The sequence below is a fragment of the Gadus morhua genome, chromosome 22, assembly GCF_902167405.1.
Source record: "Gadus morhua chromosome 22, gadMor3.0, whole genome shotgun sequence".
NCBI classification, from domain to species: domain Eukaryota; kingdom Metazoa; phylum Chordata; class Actinopteri; order Gadiformes; family Gadidae; genus Gadus; species Gadus morhua.
Window position 1 is genome coordinate 5,105,772 of NC_044069.1, and position 15,416 is coordinate 5,121,187.

The 15,416-nt window shown below is 41.5% G+C and overlaps 1 protein-coding gene and 1 long non-coding RNA gene across 2 annotated transcripts; both read left to right on the top strand.

Annotated features, from left to right (window-relative positions):
- Window positions 1-1,485: 1,485 nt before the first annotated feature.
- LOC115535956 (uncharacterized) lies at window positions 1,486-4,192 on the top strand. Its single transcript, XR_003974583.1, has 2 exons — window positions 1,486-1,631; window positions 2,480-4,192. It is a non-coding gene; the product is annotated as an uncharacterized LOC115535956 (long non-coding RNA).
- Window positions 4,193-5,584: 1,392 nt separating this feature from the next.
- LOC115535894 (mucin-5AC-like) lies at window positions 5,585-7,452 on the top strand. Its single transcript, XM_030347449.1, has 2 exons — window positions 5,585-5,700; window positions 6,017-7,452. The coding sequence occupies exons 1-2, from the start codon at window positions 5,641-5,643 to the stop codon at window positions 7,082-7,084; spliced, it is 1,128 nt and encodes a 375-aa protein (XP_030203309.1). The 5' UTR covers window positions 5,585-5,640; the 3' UTR covers window positions 7,085-7,452.
- The last annotated feature ends 7,964 nt before the right edge of the window (window positions 7,453-15,416 follow it).

Consider the following 15,416-nt stretch of genomic DNA (forward strand, 5'->3'; position numbering starts at 1 on the left):
CACAATGACGTCATAGGGTGTGTTGAACTGGGCTTGGTTCAAGGAATCCAATGATACCTGGTTTGTGAAAATTGGTCGAATAGGTCAAAAGTTATGAACATGAATGCATGCCCAAATTTGACCTGTTGGTGGCGCTAGAGCTGTTGGGCTAGCGACCTTAGATTGGCTTAATGGGCTAATGGGGCAGTCCTGAACAAGTGTGCCAAATTTCACAACTTTTCGCCAAGCGGTTCTATGGGCTGCCATTGACTCCAATGGCAGCATAATAATAATAATAATAAGAATTCGTACAATAACAATAGGTTGTCTCGCAACATAGTTGCTTGACACCCAATAAGAATTCGTACGAAAACAATAGGTTGTCTCGCAACATAGTTGCTTGACACCCAATAATAAGAATTCGTACAATAACAATAGGTTGTCTCGCAACATAGTTGCTTGACACCCAATAATAGTACATTTAATTTAGAGGCGCCTTTCAAGGCACCCAAGGTCACCTTACAGAGCATAAAGTTACCATAAAATGGATGATGAAATGGATAAATTGCTGTTACCTATTGACTTAGTGCAGACCATTTAAGAGACCAGTTCCTTCACTGGATTACACAGTATCTTTGATGGAAAATAAGTTACACATTTAACCATTGGAAATAACAAAAAAATATCTTTCAGTAAGAACAAACGCAATGCACTCACTGTATCTTCATGAATAAAGCATAAAGAAAATGCAAACATTATATATTTTGAAATAATAATTTGCATTATAATTGATCGGAAAGCAAAGGTGAACATTACCTTTTTTAACCTTGATTCAAATGTAGTCAGGGTCGGAGCAAGCCTCCGATCTTGAGGAAGTTTATTCCTGCTGTTTGTTCCAGATTCCTCCTTTTCCATGATTTGTTTAGACTCTTTGAAAAATTAGCTGACTGGTCCTAGTTGATCTTATCGGTCTACTCCAGAGGGTTCATATAGCGGGAACATTTCAGGTATATACTTTGGGCCTAAACCGTTTATAGTGATTTATAGGTGAACCGCAATATTTGGAAATCAATCCTGACATACCTTGAACCAATGCAGATATTTGAGAATCAGTGTTAAGTGTTCAAATGTTTTGTTCTTCGTTAGAACTCTAGCAGCTGCATTCTGAACAAGCTGTCAAAGGTTTTTTTGGAAGGCCGGCAAAGAGCCTTAAAAAAAAAAGAGTCTTTCTGAGTCTTGATTTGACATGAGTCTTCTTAATTTTGTTTTGTCTTTCAGGTGATAGTAGTCCGATTTTATCACTGACTGAATGTGGCTGTTGAAATTTCGATATGAATCCATATAACACCAAGATTTCTGGTTTGGTTTTAGTTTTTAATCTGTTTTTAATTTGGTCCAGGCACACACACACACACACACACACACACACACACACACAAAGGCCTCCTTCTACTTCTGAGTCATAATGTCACACCCAACATAATGGTTAATAAACTGAATAAAAGCCCTGGATTTTTCCGGGTTTGTTCAACAGAGCAGAACTTCTGGCTACCACATAGGCCACACGTTGATTATATCTCTGTCTTTCACTTATTTTCAATATGAAAACTTTGGCTTTGATTCTGGGAGTGCTTGCTTTGATGGGCATACAGGTAAGTCTTTTTTCTTATTTTTAATTTATTTTTATGAATTATCTGCAACTTCCATAATCCAATGGTAAGAAATCAGATCATGTCCTTTTCTTCACTATGATTAAGTTGCTAATATCATGCTTCTCCGGTTTTGAAGCACACCATGTCCAATGATAGATATAAAGATTTTTTCTATGGAACAGATAACTGAAAGGTGTTTCTTTATTTGACTAAAACATTCTCAATCTGTGCAGAGGTGTTTTAACTGGGCACTTGAGGGGAGGTAAATATAACCTTCCAGATAGGTCTTATCCCTAACAAATACATAAACCCTTCACTATGTTCACGTCTAAATGGTCACGTCAGATTGGGGAATTGTAATCCGACAAGGAAAGGATGGCGGCAAGAGTTTGTCACACTATTGATCGACTATCGGCAGCATGAAATGCAGAGAACGGGTGTGATCTGCGCAGAAATTGGGGTATAGGGAGAAGTGAGTCTGTCGAGGGGTGCACATTTGGAGGGACAGATGAGCGGGAACAAAGGCGGGGGTTAGTCAACCATGGTGGCTTAATGGACTCAACAATCATTAATCACACAAGAAGGAGGTGTGGTATGTTGTTATGGTTATTCAGCCTACAGTGTACAATTTGGTATTCAGGCTGCAGTGACGGCATCACAGTAAGATAGGTAAGATATTCAGAAATGGTTAGACTTATTCTGTAACCATCCACCATCAGGTCACAGTGAGACATTCCGTTTCCACCTACAGGAAGATCGCATGGTTGTGGTTTGTGCCGAATCTAAGACTCGCCTATCTTGGGATTTCATGTTCAAATTGCTATCCAATCTTTTCATTTCCTTCCTAGGTTTTTGGAGAAGATTCTGTCTCTACATCTGCCATGCCAACGGTATGCTGCACTCCCAAGACATCACTAGCTCAAAGTATCATGACAACGGGAGCTACGACTCATATGACAACAGGAGGCCCAACTACCAATAAACCAGCAGCTCCAACTACAAAGAAAATAGAGACTTCAAATACCATGACAACAACAGCTCCAACTACCATGATAACGGTAGGTTCAACTACCATGGCAACAGTAGCTCCAACTACCAAAACAACAGCAACTCCAACTACCATGACACCAACAGCTCCAACTACCATGATAACAACAGCTCCAGCTACCGTGATAACGGGGGGTCCAACAACCATGACAACAGTAGCTCCAACTACCAAAACAACAGCAGCTCCGACTACCATAACAACAGCAGCTCCAACTACCAAAACAACAGCAGCTCCAACTACCAAAACAACAGCAGCTCCAACCAACAAAACAACAGCAGCTCCAACTACCAATACAACAGCAGCTCCAACTAACAAAACAACAGCAGCTCCAACTACTGTGACAACGAGACATCCAACGACCAGCAGAGGCACAGCGGTCAAAGCGTCTCTGTTGGGCTCTGTGGCGCCACTGCTCTTCTGCACACTATGCCGCTGAGGGAAATAGCGCCCCCCTCTGGTGATCATGAAATACATTGGTGAAATTCGTGAAGTAATAATGCTGGCGCTTCAGAAAACAATGTTGTTTTGAAATCACAATGTTCCCCTTTAATACATGATTCCTTGAAGTAAACAGAGTGATTAGTTATTAGATGTATTTCAAAGATTTATCATGATTATTATTCTTATTAGTTATTTTGCACACCTGGACTCATCACTATTAATTTTCAACAAATGATGGCATATTACACATGTTTGAGTTGAGTGGTAACTTTCTCTATTAAAAGGATTGAATACCTGGTGGCAGGTGCAGGCTGTGATAGTCATGGTAGCAATACTAATGCCTACAAATTATCTTTATTTATCTTACATGTAGATCATGCATTAAGATAATTGTTATGATCCAACAATTTCATTGCATCACAAGGCATCTGGATGGGAAATGAGATAACAATAAAAGTGCATTTGTAGCAATTATTCAGAAACACATTCAGCGATCACAGAGTATTGTTATTTGTGATAAGAATTATAATCAAGTGAATGGCAAATATTAAGTAGCCAATGAGCCATAAAAATCTTTACTATCTAACAACTAGTCCAAAATGATTGCTGACCAATGCACTCAAAATTAAATAAATTAATATATTGTGAAATTACAAATGTATAAATATAATAAATAAGTATTGTTCACTATATTTCATAAGCATATCATATTTAATTTAATAATCTTGTAATGGGCTGTGAGGTTGGACCAAAGAACAGCACAGACCGAGACCAGCGTTGGAACAATACATTTTTCCAAAATGGTCTATTTCATAAAGCTTGATTTTATACTGTGAAATGTGCACAGCACCAAACCATTAAAAAACGAAAAAATAATCTCAAGTACCCTGACCTTTGAGGTTATTCATTGATAGTTAATAGTTTGTTTGAATCAAGACCAAAAAAGCACTCAAACCCTTCTGCTTATCAAATGTCAAAAAAAATAAGGAAAAAGGTTGAGATTTCAGTGGGCGTGGCTCAGAGACTAAGAACCTTAAGGCTGTGTAAATGAATAAAGATTACATCAAATCAACATGTTCGTTGACAGTGAGTTTGACTAATATTTTACCAGGCGATGGACTTAATTTGGCCAACCCAACTTTTTTATCTTTCATAATGCATAAAGTTGGCAAGCTAATATTTAGCCAGCTTGTTAGTTATCTTTCTTCAACTACTCTTAAACTGATCTTGAGTTGCGTGAGTCAGCCACAAAAGTTGTCATATCAGCATGGTTACATTATCGATTTGAGAGAAGTAGTTGTGGTAAATGTTCCTTAGTAGACTGACATTTTATATGGAGAGAGATTAAGAGAACTTAATCTGAAGGGCTGGCAAAGGGATTGGCATTGTAGCTCTAATTTTGTCTCCAGGGAATATTTCAGGAGACATGTCCTTGAAATCACCTGTAACCAAAACACCCGTCACAAAGTGTCTGATGCCCACAGGTTATTGGGAAGAATCTGCAATGTCTTGGTGTTCATGTCCCTGATTCAGTGTTCTCAATTTGGGGTACATTGAAGGATTGTAGGGGTACTTAAAAGATGTTAATATTATGTGTATCCAAACTACTTACATATGTCAATTCTGTTATTCTTATAGAAATATATCCATTTCAAATTCAACCCAGACACGGCCTGTCTTACTGTATGTTACACATATTACGGTTCCTAAAATACAGATTTATGCAAGTTTTCTGTGAAAAGAGTTTAGGGTTGTAAATACCGCAGTTTTTTATCAATCAATCTGGAGTGATTGATTATCAATCAATCAAGAGTGCCCTTCAGGAGACATAATATTACCTTATTAATTGACGCAGGTGACAAAAAATAAAATAAATAAATAAAGAACATAGTCATACCTAAAGGTATGATTTCAGGATATAAAGGTTTAACGTGGTAAATATCAAAAACAAAATAACAGTATATGAACAGTTATATCCACCTTATAGCCTCTTCTCTTTTATTTCACTTCTTGGTAAAATATTTCCTACTTCCTTTTTGATAGAAAGATAAGTAAGATGGATCGACTTTTTTGATCCCCTGAGAGCAATACCTTGGCAACCACACAAAAGATAAATGAACGCACAATCGACCACGCAACTAATGAATAAACACATATTCGACCATGCAACCGATGAATAAACACAAAATCAACCACTCCACAGCCCGTTAAAGCAGTCTATTCTAGCCGATGCTGAAAGAACCTGATAACAGCAGGTGTTGATCCTACTAATCTTTACAACCTTCCATCAAAGAGGGCCCTACATTGGCAGCTTACTTCCCTGTTTGCTTACACTGCATATTGATAGGAACAGTAATCAAAGTGTGAAGTAATAATTCATTATAGTTATGCTAACCTTTTATTGCGAGATGAACATTGCACCCTGATGCCTCATGTGATATACATATCCGACTCTTTCACAGATCACAGAGAGATTTAATTTGAGCAGCCTCAAATCTCTGCAGTCCACTCATTTCCAATATGAAGACTTTAGCTCTGATTCTTGGAATGCTTGCTTTGATGAACTTCAGCAGAGTCCAGGTAAGAACAATCTGTTTGCTTTTAAAATATCAATAAAAAAATGTATATATTTTAAAGATTTAAAATCGAAAACAAATTTCAGGTTCAAGATGGAATTGAACCTGAAATGGAGATACATTTCTGAATATTTGCGACTAGCTCAAAAAAAGTATTTTGCTTTAGCGCTACATTTTGAACAGCTTCTTTCAATTTTAAATCAATGGATTTTATATAGATTCAAATCAGAATGGTTTTACGAATTTATAAGCTCTCTACGCTCAGTATTTAAATTTCATCTTCGCCTTTTTCTCATTAACAGCCTTCCATTTACTTGTAGGTTGTAGGTCAAACAACCACTGCCACAGAATCTCCAATTACCACAACATCAGTCGCTCCAACTACCTATACACCAGTAGCTACAACTACAACGACAACGGCAGCTCCAAATACCACGACAAACGCAGCTCAAACTACCAGAACTACAGCAGCGCCAACTACCAATACAACAGCAGCTCCTGAGACCAATACAACAGCAGCTCCAACTACCAATACAACAGCAGCTCCAGCTACCAATACAACAGCAGCTCCAACTACCAATACAACAGCAGCTCCAACTACCAATACAACAGCAGCTCCTGAGACCAATACAACCGTAGCTCCAACTACCAATACAACAGCAGCTCCAACTACCAATACAACAGCAGCTCCTGAGACCAATTCAACAGCAGCTCCTGAGACCAATACAACAGCAGCTCCAACTACCAATACAACAGCAGCTCCTACTACCAATACAACAGCAGCTCCTACTACCAATACAACAGCAGCTCCTGAGACCAATACAACCGTAGCTCCAACTACCAATACAACAGCAGCTCCTGAGACCAATTCAACAGCAGCTCCTACTACCAATACAACAGCAGCTCCTGAGACCAATACAACAGCAGCTCCAACTACCAATACAACAGCAGCTCCTACTACCAATACAACAGCAGCTCCTACTACCAATACAACAGCAGCTCCTGAGACCAATACAACCGTAGCTCCAACTACCAATACAACAGCAGCTCCAACTACCAATACAACAGCAGCTCCAACTACCAATACAACAGCAGCTCCTGAGACCAATTCAACAGCAGCTCCTGAGACCAATACAACAGCAGCTCCAACTACCTCGACAACAGCAGCCCCAATCACCACGACAACAGCAGCCCCAACTACCTCGACAACAGCAGCTCCAACTACCATGACAACGGCAGCTCCGACTATCATCACGGCAACTAGCATGACAGTGGTAGCTCCCACCGCCATGACAACGAGACCTCCAACGACCAGCAGAGGCACATCAGTCAAAGTGTCTTTGTTGAGCTCTTTGGCGCCACTGCTCTTCTACACACTGCGTCCCTGAGGGGACCAGCGCCCCCGCCCTGGTGATCATGAAAAACCATGATGAAATGTCATTTTTTGCATTATTACGTTTTTTAGATAACTGTGCCATGACTCTGGATCCTATCCCTGTAAATGCAGCCATGCGTTATGCAATTTTTTTTATACTATAACATTCTGTTGAAAGGATCGAATATGTAAGGCAGCCAAGCTTCATATATGTTGTTGCGCTATATGTAGTATTTTGTATCACAACTTATTTCCTGTACCACTTTTTTGGTTTGTGAGAGACTTTTCTGTTTAGCTCATTCTATTTTGGAATTTACGCTTTGATTGTTCCAAGCCTCTGGATGAAGTCTGCACTGCTTAGCATCAATAGTTTGGGTTTTACATAATGCTACTAGTACAGACACACAGGATAAGAAAACATTATTCTTGACCGTGTTTTTGTTGAGAATTCCAGCCTGTGCGATTTCTGACGGCCTGCAGTTGCAGAACTACATTTTTATTTGAATTTATCGAATGGATATTGATCTCAAATCAAAAGAGAAAACAAAAGGGTTGACCAATATCACCTCCCTTATATATGATTGTTATCGAGCACTTGGCAAATTGAATAAAGACAATACATTTCCTAATAAGTTTATGTGGAAAACTAGACACCCAAGATTGCATTTCTCCCTTCTTTATTTAACTTATCGCAGGGCCACAACGCCCAAACTTGCTGTGGTACAACTGTGAACACAAGGTAGAACTAGGAGGTTTATAACTCCACAGAAAACTCTCCAGCATGAAAAAGACATCGAGTGTCACTCTGTAAAGCACCAGGTGCCAGTATACATATAGAGTTTACAATCTCTAAAACCTCAACACAAGAACATTCAACCCTATAGTGAGAAACATGCTCATAGACAAGTATGAATGGTTTCAAAGTATCTGGTGACTATTAAGGAATGATCTCAGGGACAAGGATTTATGCCATCTGTTGGACGGGTCTGGGGAAGGATATTATAGCCTCTGCAGTAGAGGTCGATTAAGTTAGTTTTAAGATGAATAAATTGCAATATAAAGGCTGAATAGGTCGATTTTATATTGAGTGGACACACACACACACACACACACACACACACAGGCACACGCACACGCACACACACACACACACACACACACACACACACACACACACACTTCCTTGTAGTGTTTCCTTGTAACACCTACCACATAATGACGTCAATAAACAAAAGATAAACAATTGGAATAAAACGAGGGACTCAAGGTTGGTGAACAGAGGAGTGCCTACCACCTTGATGGACAACATTTTATTTCATATTCCCAATATGAAGAATTTAGTTCTGATTCTGGCAGCGCATTCCTTGATTGACTTATGCACAATACAGGTATTTCTGAATTAGATATCTTCTTATTTTATTAATTAAATGTAACTTTTTACTGAAATGTTTTAGTGAAAAAAAAAAGTATATTAAGTAATGTAACAAGTTTTTTATCATTCAAAATGATTGAGCTTCTAAACTCCTGATTCTCTGGGTTTGAAGCACATTGAGTCAAATTATTCTTACATATATATGATCAGAATATATTTTTATATACTTTTAACTGGAAGGTGTTGCTTTATTTATTCCTTTAAAGTTTTCAAACGGTGTGTAGATGTATGACATCAATTGGGGATTTTAATGGGCCCTTGAGATGTAGTTAAATATTACCATCCAGATAGGTAAAAAATTCCCACAAAACCTTATCTTGATATTCCTTCACATTTCAAGTTCAGGTTTCAATATTGACATCAGATTGTTTCCTTTTTATCGGACAAGGTAAAGGACAGAAAATGCCGCTCAACACTATTGTATTGACAGCATCATAGATATGAAAGATATGAGGTGGAATTGTTTGACGTACTCTACACATAACCCACCATCAGGAAAAACCAAGACTGTACAGGTACTGTTATACTGGTACCCCCTACAGGATGATTGGTGTAACAACAGGCAAAGAATGGCTGTGGTTCAGACGCTGACTCTTGGCCATCTTTTCGGCATTGATGAATTAACTGCTGACCTAGCAAATGTACTTCCCATGCACTTCCTAGGTCTTTGCACGAGATGCTTCATCTGTGGATCATACAAATACCATGGAAACACTATCCCTAACGACGATAAGAATAGGTTCTCCAACTACCACAGCAAAAGCAGCGTCAATAACCACCACAAGTGGAGGCTCAAATATCATGACAAGAGCAACTCCGAAAAGCATGACACAAGATGATCAATCTAGCGTGAGAATGCGAGCTCCAACTGACTTGACAAAAGTATATCGAACCACCAACACAATCGTAGCTCAGACTACCATGACTACAGTAGCTTCAACTACTATGACAACGGGATCTCCAGATACAATGACAACACCAGCTCCGACTACAATTTCTACCGTAACTCTGACGACCAAGACAGTAGACGTTCCAACTAACATGACAAAAAGTGCTACAACTACCATTACAACAGCATATTCATCCACCATGAAAACGGGAGCTCCAATTAACTTGACAAATGGTAATCCAGCTATGACACAGGTTGATCAGAATAACGTGACGATGGCAGCAAAGCCTACCATGAAAAAAGCTACGTTTACAACCATGACACCAGGATCTCCAACTCCAAATAGAACATTTGCTCCAACAAAGATGACAAAGAGACCTCCATCTAGCATGGCAACAGTAACTCCAACTACCATGACACCAGAAGTTCCAACTACCATGACAACGGCAGCTAAAAATCCCATAACAACAGGATATCCAACTACCATGAGAACAGGAGCTCCAACTGACTTGACAACAACAGTTCCAAGTGCCATGATAACAGAAGCTCAAACTACCATGACAACAGCAGCTCCAACTACCATGACAACAGCAGCTCCAACTACCACGACAACAGGAGCTCTTACTACAAATGAAACAACAGCTCCAGCTACCATGACAACAGGATCTCCAACTACCATGAGAACAACAGCTCCAACTAACATGACAACTGGAGCTCCAACTACAATGAGCATAACAGCTCCAACTACCATGACAACTGCATCTCCAACTCCCATGAAAAAAGCAGCTCAAAGTAGCATGATAACAGGAGCTCCAGCTACAAGCGAGACAAGAGCTCAAACTACAGTGACAACAAAAGCTCTGACTACAAATGAAACAACAACTTCAATTACCATGACTACTCCAGCTCCATTGTCCATGACAACAGAAGGTCAGACTACAATAAAAACGGTAAATCCAAGAACCATTAAAACAGAATTTCCAAAAAATATGAGGAAAACAGGTCCAAATACCATGACAACTGCAGCTGCAATAGGGACAGAAGCTCCACCGAACATGACGAAAGCAACTTCAACTACCATGACTACGGGAGCTCCGGCCACAATGAGAATTACAGCTCCAACAACCATCACAACGGAAGCGGAGACTACCATGACACCAGAAGCTCCAACTAATATCTCAAATGCAACTCAAACTACCATGACAATAGGAACTCCAAATAACTCGACAACAGGAGCTCAATCTACAAACAGAACAACAGCTCCAACTAGCAGGACAACGGGAGCGCTGACTAAAAATGAAACAAAAGCTCCAACTACCATAACAACAGTAAATCCATCTCCAATAACAGGTGCTCCAAATAATATATCAAATGCAGCTCAAACTACCACAGCAACAGGATCTCCAACTAACATGATAACAGGAGCTCCAAATAACATGAGAACTGCTCCTCCAACTACCATGACAACAGGAGCTCTTACATCAAACGAAACAATTGCTCCAACTACGATGACAACAGAAGCGCTAACTAATATCTCAAATGCATATCAAACTACCATGACAACAGAAGCACCAACTACCATGAAAACAACAGTTCCAACTACAATAACAAAAGGAGCCCCAACTAACACGACAACAACAGCTCAAACTACCATGACAACAGGGGCCCCAACTACTATGACAACAGCTCAAACTGCCATGGCAATAGGAGCTCCAACTACCATGACAACAGCTTCAACTAGCATGGCAAAAGGAGCTCCGACTACAATAACAACAGTAGCTCCAAATACAATGAAAGGAGAAGCCCCAACCCATATCTCAAACGCAGCTCAAACTTCCATGACAACAGAAGATCCAACTTACATGACAACAAGTGTTTCAACTACCATGTCAACTGCAACGCCAACTTACATGGCAACAAAATCTCAGTCTATCATGACAACAGGAACTCCAACTAGCATGACAACTGCAGCCCCAAATAGCATGACAACAACCACTCCAAATACCATAACAACTGCCCCTCCAAATCCCATGACAACAGAAGTTCTAACCACCTCGAAAAGAAAAGCTCAGACTACCATGACAACAGAAGCTCAAACTTTCATGAGAACAGGAGCTCCAACTAACAAGACCACAACAGCTCCAACTAAAATCTCAAATACGGCTCAAACTACCATGGCAACCGAGGCTCTGACTAATATCTCAAATGCAGATAAAACTACCATGACAGCAGAACCTCAAACTCCCGTGACAGTCTCAGCTCCAAATACCATGACAACAACAGCTCCAACTACCATGACAACAGAAGCTCAGAACAACATGACAACAGCAGCTCCAACGATCACGGCAACAGAATTTCCGACTACACAAACTAAAGTAGCTCAAACTTCCACGACAAGAGAAGCCCCAACTCATGTCTCAAATGCGACTCAAACTTCCATGACAACGGAAGTTCCAACTAACATGACAAAAAGTGCTAAAACTACCATGTCAACTGCAACTCCAACCCACATGGCAACAAAAGCTCCAACTAATATCTCAAATGCAGCTCCGACTACCACAAGCACCGGAGCAGCGGCCACTATGACAAGAGAAGCTCCAACTAACCTGACAACAACAGCTCCAACTAACATTACAACGGGAGCTTTGACCACAAATGAAACAAAAGCTCCAACTAACACAACAACAGCAGCTAAAACTACCATGACAACAGCAGCTCCAACAAAGGTGACAACTGAATCACCAAATACCATGATAACTACACCTCCCACGACCATGACGACGGAAGCTGAGATTACCATGACAACTGCAGCTCAAACTACCATGACAACAGTACCTCTGAAAACAATAACAACAATAGCTCCAACTTTCAAGACAAAAGGAGGTCCAACTCACATGACAACAACAGCTCCAACTCACATGACAACAACAGCACCAACTGGCATGACAACAGAAGCTTCAACTACCATGACAATAGGGGCCCCAACTACCATGACAACAGCTCCAAATACTCTCACAACAGAAGCTTCAACTACCATGACAACAACAGCTCCAACTACCATGAAAACAGCTACAACTACCATGACAAAAGGGGCCCCAACTACCATGACAACAGGGGCCCCAACTACCATGACAACAGAAGCTCCAACTACCTTGACAACAGGGGCCAACACTAGCATGACAACAGCCCTTAAGACCATGACAACAGGGGCCCCAACTACCATGACAACAACAGCTCCAATTAAAATAAAAACAGAAGCCCCCTCTAGCATGACAACAGGGGCCCCTACTACAATGACAACAGCTCAAACTACCATGACAACAGGGGCATCAATGACCATGACAACTGGGGCCTCAACTACCATGACAAGAACAGCTCCATCTAACATAACAGCAGCAGCTCAAACTACCATGACAACCGAACCTCTGAGAAAGATAACAACAGCTCCAACTACCATGATAACTGCATCTACAACTACAAAGACAACAACAGCTCCAACTACCATGACCACAGGAGCCCCAACTACCATGAAAACCATAGATCCAACTACTATCACAATAGGGGCCCCAAATACCATGACAACAGGGGGCCCAACTACCATGAAAACCATAGATCCAACTACTATCACAACAGGGGCCCCAAATACCATTACAACCGCTCCTACCACTATGAAAACCGAAGCTTCAACTACCATGAAAACAGCTCAACCTACCTTGACAACAGGGGCCCCAACAACCATGACAACAGCTCAAACTACCATGACAACAGGGGACCAAAATACCAGGACAACAGCTCCAACTACTATCACAACAGAAGCTTCAACTACCATGACAACAACAGCTCCAACTACCATGACAACAGCTACAACTACCATGACAAAAGGGGCCCCAACTACCATGATGACAGCGGCCGCAACTACCATGACAACAGGGGCCCCAACTGCTATGACAACAGAAGCTCCAACTACCTTCACAACAGGGGCCCCAACTAGCATGAGAACAACAGCTCCAATTAAAATAAAAACAGAAGCTCCATCTACCATGACAACAGGGGCCCCTACTGCAATGACAACAGCTCCATCTACCATGAAAATAGGGGCCCATACTACAATGACAACAGCTCCAACTACCATGACAACAGGGGCATCAATGACCATGACAACTGGGGCCTCAACTACCATGACAACCACAGCTCCATCTAACATAACAACAGCAGCTCAAACTACCATGACAGCCGAACCTCTGAGAAAGATAACAGCTCCAACTACCATGACAACAGGGGCCCCAACAACCATGACAACTGCTCCATTTACTATGACAAAAGGGGCCCCAATTACTATGACAACAGCTCCACCTACCATGACAACAGGGGCCCCAACAACCATGACAACAGCTCAAATTTTCATGACAACAGGGGACCCAAATACCAGGACAACAGCTCCAACAACTATTACAACAGAAGCTTCAACTACCATGACAACAACAGCTCCAACTACCATGACAACAGCTACAACTACCATGACAAAAGGGGCCCCAACTACCATGACGACAGGGGCCCCAACTGCCATGACAACAGGAGCTCTAAATACCTTGACAACAGCGGCCACAACTAGCATGAGAACAGCCCTTACTACCATGAGAACAGGGGCCCCAACTACCATGACAACAACTGCTCCAATTAAAATAAAAACAGAAGCTCCATCTACCATGACAATAGGGGCCCCTACTACAATGACAACAGCTACAACTACCATGACAACAGGGGCATCAATGACCATGACAACTGGGGCCTCAACTGCCATGACAACAACAGCTCCATCTAACATAACAACAGCAGCTCAAACTACCATGACAAACAAACCTCTGAGAAAGATAACAGCTCAAACTACCATGACAACTGCATTTCCAACTACCAAGACAACAACAGCTCCAACTACCATGACAACAGGGGCCCCAACTACCATGAAAACCATAGCTCCAACTACTATCACAACAGGGGCCCCAAATACCATGGCAACCGCTCCTACCACTTTGAAAACAGAAGCTTCAACTACCATGACAACAGCTCAAACTACCATGACAACAGGGGACCCAAATACCAGGACAACAGCTCCAACTACTATCACAACAGTAGCTTCAACTACCATGACAACAACAGCTCCAACGACCATGACAACAGCTCCAACTACCATGACAAAAGGGGCCCCAACTACCATGATGACAGGGGCCCCAACTACCATGACAACAGGGGCCCTAACTGCTATGACAACAGAAGCTCCAACTGTCACGACCGATCGAACTACTATGACAACATTAGCTTCAAATACCATGACAACTGCTCCAACTCACACGACAACAGTTCCAACTACCATGATAACAGATGCTTCAACTACAATGAAAACAAGAGCTCCAACTACAATAACAACAGGGGCCCCAACTACCACGACAAAAACAGTCCCAACTACCATGACAACAGGAGCCCCAACTACCATGACAACAGCTCCAACTACTATGACAACAGAAGCTTCAGCAACCAAGACAACAGCTCCAACTATCCTGACAACACGGGCCCCAACTACCATGGACATAGCTCCAACTACCATGACAACAGGGGCCCCAACTACCATGACAACAGCGGCTCCTACTACTATGACAACAGGGGCCCCAACTACCATGACAACAGGGGCCCCAACTTCCATGACCACAGGGGCCCCAACTTCCATGACAACAGCTCCAACTACTATCACAACAGGGGCCCCAAATACCATGGCAACCGCTCCTACCACTTTGAAAACAGAAGCTTCAACTACCATGACAACAGCTCAAACTACCATGACAACAGGGGACCCAAATACCAGGACAACAGCTCCAACTACTATCACAACAGTAGCTTCAACTACCATGAAAACAACAGCTCCAACGACCATGACAACAGCTCCAACTACCATGACAAAAGGGGCCCCAACTACCATGATGACAGGGGCCCCAACTACCATGACAACAGGGGCCCCAACTGCTATGACAA